We start from the raw sequence: 21,071 nt of genomic DNA on the forward strand, positions 1-21,071 counted from the left end.
AAAAAGTTAAAAAAAAAAAAAAAAAAAAAAAAAAATAAATTATATACATGAACATTAATACATTTTCCATATAATTCAATGAATGATTCTCTTAATGTGAAACTTCATCGTAATCGAAAATAAAAAATTGATAATATTTTTAAGATATGCATACATAACTACAAATAAAAATAGTGAAAGTGTAAAAAATATCACCTATTTATTTTTTTTCTTTTAACCTCTTGTAAAATAATATTTTACAAACACTTTAAATTGAAATTATTGAAACAAATATAGTAATAGTCTTAAATTACACAAAAATTAAAACATTACAATCATGCTGTTTAATGTAAAATGATACTCTGTTCTTTACCAATATGTTTTCATTCAAATTTTTTTTTTTTTTATGTAACTTTTGAAATATTTTAAGAATTTTATATTATATATTTATTATGAAGATAAATTTTAAGAAACATTTATTCATCATTGATTGTCTTATGAGAAATAATAGAATACGCATTTTTTATGTATGCTTGAAAAAGCAATCTAGCATAATTACTATGATTTTATTATCTCATATAATACCACTTTTGAAAATTTTAACATTTATATTGAATAACTATAAAAATATATATCTATTAAATTATATGATAATTAAAAGAAAACAGTATATTCATGTTCTCTGCAATTATATTTAATTCATTTTAAAAACATTTTTGTATATTTTAGCATAAATAATATACTTTCTTCAATTAAAAAATTATTACACTGATAAATACATTATATTACAGAAATTTATCATATAAAATGTACCTTTATTTTAAAATTGTAAAAACATATTCACTTTACTTATGCCTACATAGAAGTATATATAAACAAAGAGATAATTACTATATTGTTTTTTGAGTAATAAAGAAAATAAAAGAAACATTATAGGGTAAAATGTTTTCAAATAAATAAAAAAAATATCACTTATAAAAATAGAGATCATAATAATATAAATTAAACTAAATTTTAAATATATCACCATCTACAACATTTTTATGGTATTTAGAAAGATATTTAAATACAAAAAAATAATTTTTACAAAAGAAAAATAAATGAAAATTATTAACAAGTACATATTCATACATATATATTTTTTAAAAAACATTCTGACATTTTTTTTTATACTTGTATTTCTAAAATGAAAAGAACATTTGAAAATAAAAAAGTCAAGAATATTAAATAACAGAATTATATTTGCGGTTACTTCCATTGAAATTATATAGATAATAATTTAAAAAAAAATTATCAAAAAATTTTTGTGAAATCCATTTCTTTGATTTAAACTTTGGAAAATATGCGTCTTCTACACATTTTGGTGACACTACATTAAATTGATTATTAGTTTTTATTTTTTTGTCGCAAGTATGTTTTTTTACTTTGTTCTGAAAAAAGTCTGAATTATAATATATTGCACTAGAAGGCCGAGGGATATTAAAAAATAAATTTTCTTTTGTTAGTATTTCTTTTTTTTTTTTCATATATAAAGATGTATGTTCTCTATTCATATCATCATATTTAAATATTAAGTTACTGGAATAAGAATTTTCTTCATTTAATGATAATTTTTTATGTTTCATTTCATTATGAGAAGTATATTTACTAGCCATTGATTTGTAAAAATGTTTTGCATCGTTTAAATTAATTTCTTTAGCTGGATCAGGTGTAGGGCAAAAGCAAGTTTCATAAATATATATTTCCTTGCTTTTATCCTTGTACATCTTATTATTATCTATATACCATAAAATTTCTTCTAATAATAGTGGATCTAGAAGCATGTTGCATTCAAGATTAGCAAAATATTTCCAATTTTTTTTTAAAGAATCTAAAACAAAAAACCACTCGCTACAGTCTATTTTTTTATACAAATTTTTTATATAATCTCCGACATATAATTCATGTAATATTTTATTTTGAAATCTATCTTCATTTGTAACATAATTATTATAAACCTCTAAAGTAAATATTTCTTCTAGATTTACTTCTTTTATACTTGTACCAAAAATAGTAAAGGGATTATAATTTTGTTGTTTTCTTAATAGTTTTTTTAAATTTCTTTTATTGCTCCATTTCGGTTTTTCAAGTAATTTTATTTTATTTTCATAATTACAAATGGATTTAATAGATATTTCTTTTTTATGTTTATCAAGTGACCTTATTTCAAAATTTTTTATTTTTTTATTGATTTCTCTTATTTCTTTTTGTAATTCATCGGAAGAACTGATATCAGTATTATTTTCTTTTTTATTATACAGCTCATTTAAATATTTTAGGTAATTATTCCTTATTGATGGGATCATAATTTCTAAAATTATTTTATTTAAACTTATACAATTATAATCTCTAAATGCTGAATTTCCTTCTTCCTTTTTTAACTTTTCGAGTTTAGATTTTTTATAGTCATCTAAAAATGGTTTTATATAATTGTGATAAAAAAAGGAATATTTCGTTAATTCTTCATCAGATATTAAGCAAAAAAGGAAAGACTCGTTTTTTTCGTATTTCATGAATAAACATAAAAATATATCAAAATTTCTCTTTATGTCTTTTTCTTCTATATGAACTAGTTTTTTATGTTTATTAACATTTAATAATTCATTATTTAAATCTAAAGATCTATAATTATTATCAGAACATAATTTTTCTTTTTCTATTTTATGAGAATTTTCAAGACTAATTAAATTCTTTTCTTTTTTTTTTTTGTGAAATTTGTTTAATTTTTTTAAATACTTTTTATTTTTGAAATTTTCTTCAGCATTTTTTTTGCATTCGAATATACTATGTTTCATATCGTAACTTTCCATATCTAAATTAAAATTTTTAAAAGTATTTTGCTCTATTTGAATATTATTTTTAAACAAAAGGTTTTCATTAGGGTAAATTTTATCTCCTTCAATTTCCAGTACCTTACTATTTTTAATGTTTTTTTCTTGCTTTTTATTAATATTCATATAGGATAAATGTTTTCTAATATTTTCAGATATATATTTTTTTTTATCACATAAGGTTATGTTATTAGATGTGCAATAACCTTTTTCTTTATTTACCTCTTTCTTATCAACTATAAAATTTTTAAATGATTTCACATTTTTGTATACACATGTGAAAGGATTTTTTATATTTAAAATAGATGAAACATTACAATTATTTAAGGTATATGATGGCTTGTATATATCTTTTTTGTTATTATTTACTAATTCATTTTTAATTAGAAAATTATCATTATTATTATATCTTGTATGATTATTTGTAAAAATATTCCTTTCATTATATATACTAGTTTTTACATTTTTTAATAGTTGCTTCTTTTTTTTTTTCATTTCTTCCTCATTATGAAAATTTATTAAGTATTCCCCTTTATAATTAATATAAGAATTTTTACAACTTTTCATGTTTTCATTTTTTTTTATTTCATTTTCTAATTTGTTTTGCATATTTGTTATATTCATATTATTTGTATATTTTAGTATTTTTATTTTACAACCATTATCTAAATACTCATTTTTTAATATACCCTTAAAAGAGTTCTCTTTCTTATTTTTTCGTATTTTTTCATTTTGTGCAGGTTGTTCCATATTTAAATTAGGAATAGTTCTTACTTTAGTACTATAGTTAGTATAACTTTTTTTTATGTTTGTTTTATCAAACAAATTAAAATTTGATTTATTTTCAACATTATTTAAATTACTTTTTAAAGGTGCATGGAAAATTGTTTCATTAGACTTTATGAGGAAAGTAGGATTAGTTGCAAAATTATTAAAACAATCTATATAATCAAAAGTATCTGTTATTGTTTTATTTGAATATATATTTTTCTCTTCATTTTCTAACATTGTATCACTTGATTTAATTTTACCTATACAATATATATTTCTTTTATTTTTATTTGTAATTCTGATTTTATTGTTAGGCAATTTGAAAGAAGGAGAATTGTTATGAGATATGATCTCATGTCTATTATTATTATTGCTATAATTTATATAGTTATTAGAAATATTATCAGTTTTATTATCAATATTATAACCTTGATAATTACCACTGTCATATATAGGGACAACATTTTTCTTATATTTATCGTAGTTATTTTCATTATTTCCATTAATATCATTATAATTTATATAATTATTAATATTTATCTCGTTTTTTGAAGATTTCACATTCTTTTTTTTAAGCTGTATTTCATTTAATTTATTTATCGTTTTATTTGTGGTTTTTTGTTGATTTAAGGAACTTTCGTATTTATTACAGTTTCTTTTTGTGTTCTTTTTTGGTTCAGTAATATTTAATATTTCCCTTAAACTTCTTTTTTTATTTTCTAAATGTATTTCTTTTTTTTTTATTTTGTTTTCATTATTGAAGTAGATACACCTTTTTTTTTTCCACTGATCTACTCTTTCATAGTATTTTTTATAATCAAATACATTATCATTTTTACACATTTTGTAGTTTTCTTTTTCTTTTTCACTGTTTCCTTCTTTTTTTATATTGTTAATAGAAAATTTACTATTTATATTATTTTTATTTAATATATCATCCTTACATACAGTTTTTTTTAAATTTGTTCTTTGTCTGTTTATTGTATGAATGTTGTTTTTCAAATTGTTTTTCATTTTTGTATATTCTAGATTTTCTTTGAATTTATGTTTATATTTTTTAATTCTTTGAAAATTATATTTTCTTTTTGATGTAACGCAATATTTACTTATACTTTTCTGAATATTTGTATCTATTTTACGATTTAGGCTAATAGTATCCCTTTTTTCATTAATGCTTCTCCTCATATTTAACTAATCATGATAAGGGGGAAAATGGTGCACATATATTAAAAAGAAGATATTGTAAACTTTTTATTTTTTAAATTATATACATAATTATAAATTTTTTGAATGTTATTTTAAATAATATTATTGATTTAAATCACTATATATATATATATACATTTAATATACTATTTGAATAAGAAATAATAAAGTACTAGTTATTATACAACGATATTTTTCTTTTTTTACTTTTATTTGTTCAAACATTTGTTATAAAGTTGCAGTAAATTAATATAAAGTTTATTTATTTTTAGGGATTAATTCAAATATAAAAAATAAAAAAAGAAAAGAAAATTGTAGAATAATAGACATAAAAACAAAAAAAAAAAATTACAAAATACAATTTTTATTTTAAAAAATATTAGGATATTTTTGAATACATTTTAAAAATAATAGTTCATATTTATTATTATATAAATAATTAACAAATATATATCTCTACAGAATTATAATATGTATGCACGTAACTTATTTTGCACTTGTTTGTTCTTTTCATTTTACTTTTTTTTATAGAGATATATGTGAGTTAAATATTGCTGTATATTTATTCATAGTTGTCTTATGAAAAAAAAAAAAAAAAAAAAAAAAAAAAAAAAGATGTAAATACACATTTAAAAATAAAAAGAGAAGGAAAATGGAAAACACTTAATATTTGTTAACTGTTAATNTTTTTTTTTTAAAAAAAAAAAAAAAAAAAAAAAAAAAAAAAGATGTAAATACACATTTAAAAATAAAAAGAGAAGGAAAATGGAAAACACTTAATATTTGTTAACTGTTAATGTATATGTTGATACTGTTATTAGAAAACACCTGTTTGTCTTATATACATATTTGGTATGTTAAAATTATAATGCTTTTTATTTTAATTCTTAAATTAAAAAAAAATTATATATTTCTATATATTATTTTATTTTAGTTTTTATAATTTTATTCAATTAAAAACTAATGAAAAACAAAATCAATAATCTATGTTAAACCATATATTTTTTTTTTTATTGACTATATTATTATAATTAAAATTTTATCTAAAATTTTGAAGTCAAGTGAAGATTTATTTTACAAGATGTTTATGATAAAAATAATTTTAAAAATGTGTAATCTTCAAAATAAGTTTCTTAAAATTAAATCTTATAAAAAAAAAATTCATGGAACATAAAATTTTATTAATCACTTTACTATAAATGAAACTATTGTTTTATTTTCTATAAAAAATAAAAATAAGAGAATAAAATAAAAATAAGAGGTAACCTATTAAAATTATATAAATATATATACATTTATAATATATCAAATTTTATATTTAAATAATTTTACAATTTTAATTATTTAATAATACACTTATATTTATCTCAATATATATAATAAAGAAATTTAAACAAAAATATATATTAAAAATGATAAAAGAAAATTAAAAATAAAAGTATAACTTTTTTTTTTATTTTTTTTATCATTTAAAATTTTTTAATAACAAATTATTATACTATAAAATATATGTATATAAATTAAAAAATAAAAATATATTAAGAAAAACAAGAATAAATGTGTCTTAAATCTTTATATAGGGTAATTAATAAGAGAAAAATATATTACAACTATTTATTTATTTATTTATTTTTCTTTGCATATATAGATATTAAAGTAAAATTTTAATTTTTAATTCATAAAAAAAAAAAAAAAAAAAAATGAAAGAGATATATATGAAAAATACGATTTTTATTGACAAAAAAAATCATCACGTACTGTTATAAAAAAATATATATTTACTAAATATATTATAAAGAATAAAAAAAAGAAGGAGAAGAAATTATTTACTTATAATTTTATATTTCTATGATTGATTATCCAAACTTACGCAAACTTCATTTTGTTCATTTAAATTTTCAACGTTTTCTGTTGATTCTAGAGATTTTATTTCTTCGTTAAAAAAATTAAATTCGCATTCATTGTAAATATTTAACTCTTCCAATTCAAATCGTTTTAAAAAAAGTTGTCGTTGTTCATATAAATTTTTATAATTGGGTTTGTTATATCCATGAACTAAAAAATAATCCTTATTATCAATTGTTATTTTATCTATGTTCTTTAGTTTATCTTCAACAAATTGAAAATCTTCTTTTGTTGGATATTTCAGGTCTTCTAAATTATAATCTTTAGAACTACTAACTGAAATAAAATGATGATTTGCTTTTAAAATAGCAAGCCATTCTAAGTCGTAACATATATAACATTTTTTATCTTTATTAATGTTATATTCTACTGATTCCTCATTCTTAAAATCTTCACTTTTAATCTTGTTTTCTATATTATTATTAAAATCTATATTTTCACAATTTTTTGTAGAATTTACTACTTTCTCTTCAGTTTCCTCTTTTTCCTTTTTTATTTCATTTTCATTTTCATTTTCTTGTTCTTGTTTTTGTTCTTGTTCTTCTTTTTGTTCTTCTTTTTGTTCTTGCTCTTTTTTTGTTGTTTTCTGTTCTACAAATTTATCTTCATCTTTTTCTTTTTCTTCTTCTACTTGTGCTTTTTCTTCATCTTCTTTTATTATTTCTATTTCATTTTTTCCTTTTATTTCAATTTCCTCTTTTTCTTCTTTTATTTCACCTTTTATTTCATTTTCTTTATTTTTTATTAATTGTTCTTCTTCATAATTAGGATTTTCATTTTCGTTTAACTTTTTTTCTTGAAAATTATCTTTATCTTCTTTTGACATTATTTCATAATTATTATTAGTATTAATAAGACTATTCTCATTATTCAATTCTATGTTTTCATTTTTATCTAATAGTGAATCTTCTTTATGTGAAATTTGTTGATTTTCTGAATTTTTATCATGTTGATCGTAAAAAGTATCGTTTTTAACACTTTGATTATTAGTATTAAGATTAGACAAATGATTAAAATTAAGATGTAAAATATCATTTTTTTTTTCAATATTTAAAATTTGCAAAAAATGCTTATGTGGTTGTGCTTTATCTAAAGAAAGAAATCTTGTATAATTAGTTTGATCATTGTGTAAATAGATAGCAGAATATTTAACATGTAAATGAGAAGCGAACCAAAATTGTGGTTTTAATTTATTTAGTAAAATTTCTGTATGCGGATTACCTAAGGTATTATTATAAATGTCAGATTGAAAATGATATTTCCTTCTTAGAAGATCATTAATATCTCCATGTTTTTCTATATTATTGGGCCAATCATGTGTAATCACAATATCCATTTTTTCTTTTATTAATTTTAATTTTTCTATTTCGTATTTACGGATATGATAAGCACTTACTTTAGTTAGCTCATTATATGGATACCATTCACAATATTTTTTATAATAATTATATTTTTTATATATTCCACTAAGATTCCCTATTCTTAAATTGTTTATATTATGAACATTAGAATATCCTAAAAAATAAATATTAGGTGCTACCCATCCACCATAATATAATTGTTTTAATACATTCATAGCTTCATGGTTTCCACCAACAAATACAGTTAACACTTTTGCTTTTTTTTTTCCTGTATAGTAATCTTTAAAATCATTTTCTTCTTTTTTATATTTATTTGGGACATTTAAACATTCATTATCTACACTATTTCTTACACATTCAAAATCACCACAACAAATTAATAAATCCACTTTGAAATTATTTTCTTCTTCTATTTTGCTAAGTGATGAATAAATTAAATTCAATTCTCCATGAGTACATCCTACAATTGCTATAATCATTTTTTTTAATACTTTTTTATCTAAATTTCTTTTTCTTTTTTTTTTAAAAATATAAATATATATATATATATATATTTATTTTTAAATAAGAAGAAAAAAAATATTAATTTATTTCTTTAAAAGATAAATATTAATTATAATATAATATTATAAAAAATAAGATCATAAGGTATATACTCGCATATAATTATTTAATGATAATAACCAATAATATAAAAAATAAAAAATATATGTAAGTATATATATATATTTTAAAATTGTACTCAGTAAAAAACAAAAGATATTAAAAAAATTTTGAAAGATATTTTTACTTTATTTAAATGTTATTTAATTTTCAAAATAAATTTAGATAACATATTTTATTTTTTTTAAACCTAGAATATAATAAATCATTTACTATAAAAAAAAACATATATATATGATTAAGCAAATAAAGAAAGGATAAAACTAAAAAAAAAAAAAAAAAAGGGAATGTAATAAATTTTAAAAATACATGAAAATTACAACAAAAAATATATTTTTCTTCGAGAAAATGTATATTAGATAAACATAAAAAAATTCTTTTAAATTAAAATAATAAAATTGAAAAAAGATATGGAAAAAAGTTAAATTACCAGTTTATAAATATATTTTTATTTTGAATTTTACTTAAAAAATAAAAATTGTTCATGAAGAATTAAAAATTTTATATAAGGGAATGTTGTTTTATATTTGCATAAAAAAAAAAAAAAAAAAATAAATATATATAAACCGAAAGTGTTTTAGAGTTTATTGCAATACATTATTTAAAAATATGAAAAAAAAAAATATATATATATATATAAATTACTATAAAATTACAATGTTTAAATATTTTACTTTTGCTAATGTTTTTATATTACATATATATAAGAAAAAAAAAATATATTAGTAAATGTTAAAATTTTAAAAATTATAAAGTTTATTTTAAAAAGTTTTTCCTAGTGAAATAAAAAAAACATAGCAAACAATTTTATGCCTATGTAAAAACAAAAAACTTTAAAACTATTTCGATATATATTATATTTAATCTTTTATTTTTACAATTATAATAGTATTTATTTTTTTTTTTTTTTTGTTTTTCATATTTTTTTTTTTTTACTTTTTTTTTCTATATTTTTATGTATTAAATATTTAATTATTCTAAATATATAAGAAAATTTATAGATGAAAAAACGGACGAAATTTTGGAATTTTTTGAACACCTTTTTTATGTTCTATTATAATAAGAATACATTTATACGAAGTAAAATTTTTTATATATAAAAAATGATTCAATCTCATTATGGTAGTATTATTTATATGTTTATAAGATAATAAGTGTTATGAATTTAATTTTATATATTAATAACATTAAAATTTTCTTTTAAATAAAAGCTTATATTTTATTAAAAAACTGAAATTTCATATATATTGAAGGAAAGCTTAATTTTTTAGAAGACGAGTTAATAGTAATATATATGGTAAAGATAATGTATCATATTTAAATATAAAAAAGCGGTAAAAATAAGTTCAAAAAAAAAAAAAAAAAGGAAATAGATAGAGGAGGGAAAAAAAGAAAGTTTATATAAATTAATACATAAATGAATTTTAGAATAATACTTGAAAAAATTTATAAGTAAATAAATATGTTAATACAACATTATGACAAAAAAAAAAAAAAAAAAAAAAAAAAAAAAAAAAAAAAAAAAAAAAAAAAAAATAAAAATGTAGAAGAATATAGAACAAATAAATAAAGAAAAAGAAGAAATAGAAGAAATATATTTCGTAATAAAAATGAAAAAAAAAAAATAATTGTACAATTTAGCTAGACAAAGATATAGAAATATAAAAAAAAACTTATTATGATAAATAAAAAAATTAATATATTATTATGTTAATTTTCCAACAATTCAATTGATGAAGGCTGCATAAGTGCATAAATTAATTAAAATTTTACGTTAACAATTCTCCTTATTTTCCATAATTTTTTATTTCTTTTTTTTTTTTTTTAATTTTTATTTAGTCTAAAAAATATACTTATACGAAATAATCTTTAATTTAGCAGCATTTCACTTTATTTTTATTATCCTCTTCGATTTCATTTTCATTTTTATCATTTAACTTGATAACACTTTGAGCCTTAGTTAGTTGTATTGCACTTTCACATGTAGCATTGCTTCTGTTACTAAAACTCCCGTTATTATTTTTTAATCTATTATTATATATTTCTTGTAATAGACTTTCAAATATATGCTTTACATTTAATTTTGAAACAGCTGAAGTCTCAGCAAAAAATAAGTTGTTTTCCTTTGCAAAATTAGCTCCTTGTTCATATGTAACCTAAATATGAATTATTTTTTTTTAATATTTATAAAAAAATAAAAATAGTACTTAAAATAAAAAGATTTATATGCTTACTTTTCTTTTACTTTCGTCCTGTTCGGTAAGATCTACTTTATTACCAACTAACATAATTACTATATCTTTGTCAGCATTTTGTCTAATTTCTTCTAACCATTTAGAAATACTCAAAAACGTTTTCTTTTTTGTTATATCGTAAACTAATATAGCCCCAGCACTTCTTCTATAATGAGCACTTGTTATACTTCTATATCTTTCTTGACCAGCGGTATCCCATATCTGTATATATGAAAAAGAAAAAAGTTATATGTATTCAAATATAACAATAAAAAAAAAAAAAAAAAAATTTTTATTAATATTATTTTAATTTCATCAAAAAAAATTACTTGAGCTTTTACTGTTCCTCCTACTGCTAATGGGATAGTTCTTGTAGCAAATTCGACACCTAAAAAAAAAAAAAAAAAAAGGAGAGTTATAAAATAATTAAATAGCATATAAATAGCTAAATATATTTTTTTATATATTATATTTCTTATTTTTTTAATTTATTAATTTATAATTATTTTTTTTTTTTACCAATTGTTGCTTTTGAAACACTAGGAAGAGAACCTCTTATATATCTTGACAATAAATGTGTCTTACCTGAATAATTAAAAAATAGCAAATATATATATACATAATAAAAAATATTAAAAAAAAAAATAAATAATAAAATTTAAAGAAAAAGCATATAAAACTTTTATGTAAATATAATGCATAAATATATTCGTTTCTTTATTTTACCTACAGTTGCATCTCCAACTAAAATTATTTTATAAAGATGATCATATTCTTCATTTGACATTTTTCTATAAAAAAAAAAAAAAATAAGATGATAATTGAAATTTCATAGAAATAAATCAAATGAATTTATATAATTAGAATAAAGGAATGAAATTACTGAAAATAAAATCTAGAATGCTAAATATGTTAAAAGTTAATGAGATACTGATTTTTAGCTAAAAACTTGACTTGTTAAATATGGAAAAAAATATTGTCAAATATATTTTTACTTTTAATTTTATTGTTTTTTCTTTTTTTGAGAAAACAAAAAGATTAATAATTATACAAAATTAAAAACTAAAAGATATTATAAGCATTATCTTTTTAAATTTTATTCTCTAATATTCGAAAAAATATTTAAAGTAATCTGATAAAATATTTATCTTTTTATTTGTTTTTTTATCTATTTATTTTTGTATTCACTTATAGTAAAATTTTCTTTTTTTTTTATTTTTATATTTTATTTTCCTACAGATATATATATGTATATATTTCGACTTTTTGGTGTAACATATTTATCTGAATTTTCATGTATAAAAGGGGTGTGCATATATTAATATTTAAATGAATGCTAATAAAACTATAAAAAGTAATTAATAAGAAATATATTAATAATAGGACTTTTAGATTATTTTCTGAACTACTTCATTTTACAACTTGAGAAGTTTTTAATTACCTTCTAATTATTTTAATTAACTAAAAAATATTGTTCTGATGAAATTTATTATTAAAAATATAATTATTATCAAAAGTAATAATTTTACTACTACTTTGTAAAAATAATATATATTTTTATTTCACAATTGAAAAAAAAGTTAAATATAGATTGTAAAAAGTAAATTATTAAAGATTTTAATAAAAAGTAAAAAAATAAAAATGTACATATATATTAAAACAATACAATAAACTTAAAGAAAGAAAAGGGAGAAAAAGTTAAAACCTAAAAAGTTATGATATATATAATTTTCATACTTTCATATATTATTTCTTCTTAAATTTCATTATTTTATTTTATTTATTTTATTTTTTTTTAGCATTTTTATTTTTATTTATTTATTTTTTTTTTTAGTAATTTACATTTTACTTTTTTTGTATTTTTTTTTTTTTTTTTATATATCTTATCATACACAAAAAAAATGTATTACACGTACAGATAAAAAGATTTAATTATTTCATAGCCAGTGCATATTTTTTATTTATATTTTTTTTCTCTTTTTTTTTATTTAATATATAAATATTTGTATTTTAAGAGATAAAATTTAAAAATAAAAGAATAATTATTTAAAAGAAAAAAATAGAGAAAAAAATAAATATATTTCAGTTTTCCTATATTTATTTTCATACAGTAAAAAAAAAAAAATATATATATATATATATTTTAACATTATTTTTTAGAACTTATGTATCTTAAAAAATCATTTTAAAAAGAATTTTGTAGCTTTATATGCTTTAAATATAAAAATAATTCTTAAAATACACCTAAAATAAAAATTTACATGAACAAATTTATGTATCATTAAAATTGTTATTATAATCTTTTATATAAATATTTATACTTATATATTTTATTTTTTCACTGTGTGACTCTCAAACTAATTCTGGAAATTCTATACATAAAAAATTATTTATTACTATTAATTAAAATTAATGAAAATGAAATTAGATGCTTTTATGCATTTTAAACACTTAAAAAGATATAAGTTGCTGATTTAGTTATATATATTAAAGTTAATATAAATGTAATAATCTTATTACTTTTCTGTTAATACATTTTTGTTTACATTCTTTACATAAATGGTATTTAAATTTTTTTCTCTTATGATAATTTTAATATTGCTAAATGTTTCTTTTAGTTCAAGGCATACTAGTAATTTTTAAAATAATAATAAAATAATGCATTAATGTAGAAAAAGAATATATGCAAAAGTTTTAGATTAATGAAAATATATTATAATTTTTCTTCTAATATAATTTTATTGTCCTATTCATTTTTATATAATAGTGCTTTGGAGTAATTTCCTGTAAAATATGAAAAATAAAAATGAAAATAAAATACTTGGATATAAAAACTAAGAAAAAAAAATGATCAATTTTTAATATTCAAGCATTATTTAAATTAGGTAACTATAGATAATAAGAAATGTAAAAAAAATTTTATTATAACTCATTTTATTTCTCTTGAATTTTTATGAAATAATTTTAAGATATAATAGAATATATTTATATAAATAATTTCAAAAAAAATGTTTCTTGCGATAAAGTATATTCTTTAGTTAATGAAAATCTTGACATTTTATAAATTAAGAAGTTTGCTGAAGTTGAAAATGTATATTTAAATATTAGATTTAATTTATTTATTTTACATCTTATCTAATAAATAATATATTTTTAATTTTATAAAAAGAATTAAAGTTAAAAGTTTAATGTCCAATTTCTTTTTTATATAAAATTTTTATAAATTTTTTCTTCGTGCTTCCTTTTTTTTTTTTTTTTTTAAATGAATGAAAATTTTAAACAGTCTTTAGTGTACAACATATAATAAAAATATATAAATAATTTTTCAAAATTATGCTATTCCCTTTTTTTTTGTTTTCTTTAAAGGTATATAATTATTAAGTAATATAATATTATGTAACTATAAGAAAATTATTAATAAATTTTACTATTTTTACTAAAATTAAAAATGCAATCTTGCTCTTTTATTTTTTCATATTTTTATTGCATAAAATATATTTTTTTCTTAAAGTTTATTTTTATTCTTTTAATATATTTTAATTTTTTTTTTTTTTAAAAGAATATTTATAAATTATAATATCAATTACACCTTTTCAGCATTTTTCTTTTAAGTTTGCATATATTTATAAATATATATATATATATATATATATATATATATTTATATTTATTTTTATCATTGAAGTATATATATGAACAAAAAAAAAATATTCTTTCATCCTAATATTTAAATGGTATTTATATATTAATATGAAACGTATGTGTATATGAAAGGTATTTTTTAGAATTTATAATCTTATAAATCTTTATATTTAAAAAAAAAAAAAAATAAAAATTAAATTAAATATATTGAATATGTCCAAATTTAAATTATTTTATGATAAAGTTAAATCTAATGCTTTTAGCATTTTGTTTTGGGCACCTTTAGCGAATTGGGGTTTTGTACTTGCTGGTAAATTTTTTCAATATTTTAAGTGGATTTAAATTTTATTAAAATCATTAAATTATGTGTTGGAAATGAATTTTTAATTTTTCATATTGTATAATTTTTTTTCTAAATATATTATTGAAATCATATATAAGTTTTATTAATTCATTACAAATACAAATATTTTTTTTATTACTTAAAAAATTTGCTATTTTATTTAAATATTTAAAAATATATATATATATATATATATATATATATATATATATATATATATATATATATTTTTTTTTTTTTTTTTTTTTTTTTTTAATAAAAGGTTGTAATGATTTGATGAAATCACCTGTATATGTTTCCGAGAAAATGACAGCTGTCCTATCCGTATATAGTATATTGTTCATGCGTTTTTCTCTTGCAATTAGACCTAAAAATTACTTACTTTTTGCTTGTCATGCTACCAATACATTAGTACAAAGTGTTTTGTTGTACCGTAAATTAAAATTTGAAGCGGACAACAAGAAAAATTTAAAAGAGATTAAATAATCCCTTTATATATATATATATATGTTAGTTAAATTGTTTCACCAAAAAATTATTGATTTTAATCATTATATATGAATGAATATACATATTTATTAGTTACTTTTATTTTTTTTTTTTAAATAGTTTTTTTTTTTTTGGTGTATGTATTATTAATTTAAAATTATGCAAAATTAAAAAACATTTTAAAATAATATCTTTTAAGGGAAACTGAAAAAAATAAGAAATTATAATATCTTTCAAATCTTAATAAATATACATATAGTATATTTTTTTTTTATTAAGATGTACGGTTTTAAAGAAAGTGATAATTTTATGAAATTAAAAAGAACCAAAAAAATATGTAAAATAATGAAAATGAATAAAAAAAAAAAAATGATATAAAATAACAAAGAAATTTTAAAAAACTGTTGTGATAAAGTTTCAAATATGTAAAATATATTTAAATTTTTAAAAAAATTATCTTCTATCCTTAAAATTTTACTATTTTTATGAACTTTAAAAGAAGGTAATAAAACTGAAAATGATTATAAAGAATTAGCAAATTAAATTTATATTTTTTTGAAAACAAAAATACTAATTCAAAGACAATATTTCTATTGACATACATTTACTACTTAATACATATACTCAATAAGCCTTTAAAAGTAATATATATGCGTAATATATATATATATATATATATATATATTTTAACTTAATGACTTTTATATATGTACATTTTTTCATTCATTATATTTGATAATAATTGAGTTGATATAATAAAAAATATACATTTAAAATTAGTCATATTTAGCTTTAAGAAAAAGCGTAGAACACAAGCATTCGAGTTTAAACGTTTTTTAATTTAAAAGAAATCATAATATATATAAAATTTTATTTTTTTCAATTTTAAATTTTTATAATACTGTTACACTTAAAATTTTAAATATAAAAAATTTTATCTAAATCTTATGAAAAATGCATAAATAAATTTATTTATTAAACATATTTTTATTTAATTATTTAGTGAGATTTCTAAAAAAAAAATTTTATTTTACTTTTATACTCTTTAAATTAAAAAAGAATTACTTAAAAAATTTTTCTATAAAATATTTTATTTTTTTAGATATTCAAGAGTTAGCTTAAGAAATAAGAATAAGCCTTTCGAATATAATAAAAAAAAAAAAAAATAAATTATATAGAATTTCGGGAACTGTTCTTATCCATGAACATTTTTTTTTTTGGTTATTTTTTTAAATTTAAGAAATAAAATTTTTTTATAAAAAATTAACAAAACAAGTATATACGTATGTATCTTATAATAATTCAGAGGGTATAGAAAATGAGTTTAAAAGGAAAGTTAATTTTTCTTTTATAAAATAAGTAAATTAAGATTAAATATGATATTTTCTCTTAAATTAAATGATAGGTATTTATTTTAAAGTCTATATTTCCATGCTATGCGTTCTTTCATTTTTCGTACACAAAATTTGATAACCAATATTTATACTGCATCTAATTTGAAAATTTTTAATAATTCTTAATAACTACTTATAATAAATTTACAAGTATTTTTAATTTAAAAAAGAAAAAAATATATTATATTATTTTTTTTGGAGTAATAAATTTTAAAAATTAAATATTGATATACATACATTTTTTCTTAACTACTTGCAATTTTTTTTTTTTTTGAAGGTTAAAAATTTAATGATGGGTTTTTTTTTTTTAATGCATATTTAATATTTATTAAAAAAAAAAAAAAAAAAAAAAAAAAAAAATATATATATAAATATATATATATATAATATATATAAGAAATTAAAATCAAATAAACAAAAATAAAAAAAAAAAATAAAATTATTTATATAAAAATAAGTTTTTGAAAGGGGATGTAAAATTTTCTTTATATATATTTATATATGTTACTCTTTTTAAAAGTTTTTTAAAAATTATATAGTAAAAATATATATTTTTTTAAGACATTTATTTATAAAAAATTAGCATTTTTATTAAGTAAAACATATATAATTACATAAAATGTAAGATATAAAAAGAAAATAAAACTTAAAGAAAATTTATAAACTTTTTAATTTTTACCATGCATAATGCATAACTTAAAAATATTTATATATATATATATATATATATTTTTATATGTATATATAAATTTTTTATATATATTTGATTTTCCTAAACTTAAAAAAAAAAATTTTAAATAAATATAATACATGCTACATTTTATATTGAATATAACTTAGTAATATATATAAATATATTTTTTTTTTTTATAAATTTTTAATATTTCAAATTTTACATTATGTAATTTTCATATATATGCACACGTTCTTCTAAATTATATTTTATTATTTTTATATCCTTATAATGTATTACATATTTATTTTTTTAAACCATAGTAATTAAAGAGTAAAAAAAATTTTTTTTTATAATAGAAAGATTAAAATAATAAAAGTGTAAACATACATATTAAACTTTGTATATTCATTTTATAAAATTTTAACATATTTAATCTGTGTATGTAAATAAACTTTTTAATGTAATAAATGAAAATTAATAAATTTTTTTTTTCTGTTTTCCTTTGTAATTTGCAGATGTTAAAACATAACTTAAAAGAAGGTTAATTACGTCAAGAAAAAAAAAGATAAAAAAAAAAAAAAAGATAAGAGATTCAAAATTATATAGAAAGAAAATAAAAAGATAAGAGATTTACTTTAAGGAATAAAAATATAAGGTAAAAAAAGAAAAAAGAAGGTCAAAGTAAGGGGAAGATTATAGTTAAATTTTTAATTTGTATATCTAATTTTTCCTTAATTTGTTACTATAAGTATGTTTTAAATAATAGAATGAATAATACTTAAATAAAAAATTATGCATATGATTTAAATCTTTTTTTTCTTTATAATAATTTTGTCTGTAAAATACTTAAAAATTGAATTATATATAAATTTCATTAATAGATTATGGAAACATTTGTATTATGAATTTATGAGATTTTTTAATTAAAAAAAAAAAAAGTGACAATTTTATGTTATATATATATATATATAATCATTACTGTTATATATATTTATTTTCATTATACGAGAAAAATGCTATATATATTATTTTATTAGAGACAAATATTTGTATTATTTTTTTTTTTTTTATTATTTACATTTTATTATATAAGTCTATATTTAACTATAACTTTTTAAAATAAAGCAAGTTTTCATTATTTTTACATATTCATATTATTTGTTCAATGTATTTTTGTTGGTTATAATTTTTTTTTTTTTTTTTTTTTTTTTTTTTTTGTAAATTAGGTAATAAGAAAATCAAATGGTTACAAATCCTGACATGTTATGGTTAGTCATCACAAGCGGTATAGCATGTTTTTTTATGGCATTTGTTACAGGAGCCAATGATATAGCAAATACATTTAGTACTTCTATTGGATCGAAAGCAATATCAGTAAAAAAAGCAATCATAGTCGCATTTTTTTTTGAAGCATTAGGAGCAAGTTTGTTAGGTGGAACTGTTACAGATTCAATACGTTCGAAAATTATAAATTTTGAAGTATTTTATGATGCACCTGAATTTTTAATGTTGGGTATGTGTTGCGCCTTAATGGGCGCAACTGTTTGGTTGGCTGTTGCAACATTTGCTGGTATACCTGTTTCAACAACACACAGTATAATAGGGGCTTTGATGGGTTTTGGATTAGCTACAGGAAATAAAAAGTCAATAAAATGGGAGAAAATACATAGTATTGTTATTTCATGGTTTGCAGCTCCATTATTAGCAGGAACATGTTCAGCTTTGGCTTTTTCTTTATTGCGCATATTAATACTAAGACGAAATAACTCTTTTTCTATTATTAAGAGATCATATTGGTTTTTAATTTTTTTAATAACTTTACCCTTTAGTGTATTTTTAGTGTTTCAAAACCCAATTGTGCTAGATATAAGATGTACAATGCTTAAAGATGATATAATAGTAATTTCTTCACCATGTTATCTTCAGGATTGGAGCGCAGCTCATGTTTTGTATTCTTTATTTATATGCTTAGGTATATCAATATTTTTAACATGTGTTAGTTCATTTATTATTTATGTTATATATAGAAATAGAATAAGGGATTATCACTTAAAAAAAAAAATTTATGGAGATGAAATGATTGATTTAGAAAAAAATGATAAAGGGAATTTTTGTAATGTAAAAAATAGTAGCTTAAATTCAGTAGCATCAAATGAAACACAGGGAACACAAAGTAATGCACGTATTCCTAGTGAAATTATTGAAAAAAAAAAAGATGATCACGAAAAAGATTTTCAAAATATTATTAATATAAAGAAAATAAATTTTAAAAATGATATAATAGACGATAAAAAGTCACTAGAAAATAATAATTTACCGGAAATTTTAATTGAAAATTTTGATCCAGAAACAGAAATAGTTTTCTCTTCATTACAAATTATAAGTGCAATTTTAGGTGTAGTTGCACAAAGTGCAAATGATACAGCCAATGCAATTGGTCCATTTGCAGCTGTATTTAATACATATAATAATGGAATTAAAGGAAAAATAAAAGTTCAGTGGTATATTTTATTATTTGGTGGTTTATCTATGTCCTTAGGATTATCCTTGTTAGGATATAAAGTTATTAAAACTGTTGGAATGAAACTTATTAAAATTACACCTTCTAGAGGTTTTACTGTGGAACTAATATCAGGGTTAATCGTCTTATTTTTTAGTATATGTGGTATCCCATTAAGTTCTACACATTGTGCCGTTTCTAGTGTTATTGGTGTTGGTTTAGTTGAAGCCAAAATATCAGCAAATAAAAGAAAAAACTTGAAAATATTAGATGATTCTATAGATGTTGATAAAGAAAAAAATTTTAGTAAAATAAAAAAGAAAAAATTTTCTTTATCATTTTTAAACACCTCATGTGTAAATTTAAAACTGTTTAGAACTGTGTTTTTATCATGGATAATAACGGTTTTTTTTTCGGGTAATTTTATTTTGTATTCATATGAATTTTAGATGATACATTTGACCTATGAAATTTATAATACATTTGCATATATGCTATTTTGTTCATGTGTAATGTTTAGTATATAACATTGTTATATTTCGTATGTAAATATATATATTTATATTTTTTTTTTTTTTTTTATTTTACAGCTAGTGTAACGGCGGCTATTTTTTCATTTGCAGCATATAGTCCTTCATATAAATTTTAAGCAGTGAATCTCTTATCTTTACTTGTTTATTATTAGTTTAATTTATTAATATATGTATTTACTTATTTATATACCTATTTTCATTTAATTTTTTTTTGTTTATTATTTTTGAATTAAAAAAATTCTTTTTTTTAATTTATTCTATAATTATATTATTTTAATTAAATTTTTATAAGTATAATGCACAAAATATTTATAGATTTGTATTATCCATTTGCTTTTATTGTTAAGTATAATATAAAATATTTAAAAATTATCCATGAATGCTGAGAGAGACATCTTTATATCATTTAAACATATATCCTTTTTTTTTTTTTTACTCATTATGAGCATTTCATTATGTTTGTTTTTGTAACTGCTATATATATGAAAGAAATTAAAACATTTTA

At 17.6% G+C, this 21,071-nt stretch overlaps 5 protein-coding genes across 5 annotated transcripts; 2 read left to right on the plus strand and 3 right to left on the minus strand.

Moving 5' to 3' along the window:
- Positions 1-1,202: 1,202 nt before the first annotated feature.
- PGAL8A_00251500 (conserved Plasmodium protein, unknown function) lies at positions 1,203-4,805 on the minus strand (the record flags this gene model as incomplete). Its single annotated transcript, XM_028671256.1, has 1 exon — positions 1,203-4,805. One exon carries the CDS (start codon positions 4,803-4,805, stop codon positions 1,203-1,205), a length of 3,603 nt encoding a protein of 1,200 aa, XP_028527926.1.
- A 1,867-nt stretch (positions 4,806-6,672) lies between these two features.
- On the minus strand, positions 6,673-8,571 carry DBR1 (RNA lariat debranching enzyme, putative; the record flags this gene model as incomplete). Its single annotated transcript, XM_028671257.1, has 1 exon — positions 6,673-8,571. The coding sequence occupies one exon, from the start codon at positions 8,569-8,571 to the stop codon at positions 6,673-6,675; it is 1,899 nt and encodes a 632-aa protein (XP_028527927.1).
- A 2,058-nt stretch (positions 8,572-10,629) lies between these two features.
- RAB11b (ras-related protein Rab-11B, putative) lies at positions 10,630-11,776 on the minus strand (the record flags this gene model as incomplete). The annotated part of the gene is made up of 5 exons (XM_028671258.1): positions 10,630-10,911; positions 10,990-11,211; positions 11,319-11,377; positions 11,509-11,574; positions 11,716-11,776. The coding sequence occupies 5 exons, from the start codon at positions 11,774-11,776 to the stop codon at positions 10,630-10,632; spliced, it is 690 nt and encodes a 229-aa protein (XP_028527928.1).
- Positions 11,777-14,844: 3,068 nt separating this feature from the next.
- On the plus strand, positions 14,845-15,460 carry MPC1 (mitochondrial pyruvate carrier protein 1, putative; the record flags this gene model as incomplete). The annotated part of the gene is made up of 2 exons (XM_028671259.1): positions 14,845-14,941; positions 15,237-15,460. The coding sequence occupies 2 exons, from the start codon at positions 14,845-14,847 to the stop codon at positions 15,458-15,460; spliced, it is 321 nt and encodes a 106-aa protein (XP_028527929.1).
- A 3,315-nt stretch (positions 15,461-18,775) lies between these two features.
- PiT (sodium-dependent phosphate transporter, putative) lies at positions 18,776-20,682 on the plus strand (the record flags this gene model as incomplete). The annotated part of the gene is made up of 2 exons (XM_028671260.1): positions 18,776-20,450; positions 20,624-20,682. The coding sequence occupies 2 exons, from the start codon at positions 18,776-18,778 to the stop codon at positions 20,680-20,682; spliced, it is 1,734 nt and encodes a 577-aa protein (XP_028527930.1).
- Between the last annotated feature and the right edge of the window lie 389 nt (positions 20,683-21,071).

The sequence above is a fragment of the Plasmodium gallinaceum genome (genome assembly GCF_900005855.1).
Source record: "Plasmodium gallinaceum strain 8A genome assembly, contig: PGAL8A_v1_76, whole genome shotgun sequence".
In the NCBI taxonomy this organism is placed as follows: Eukaryota; Apicomplexa; class Aconoidasida; order Haemosporida; family Plasmodiidae; genus Plasmodium; species Plasmodium gallinaceum.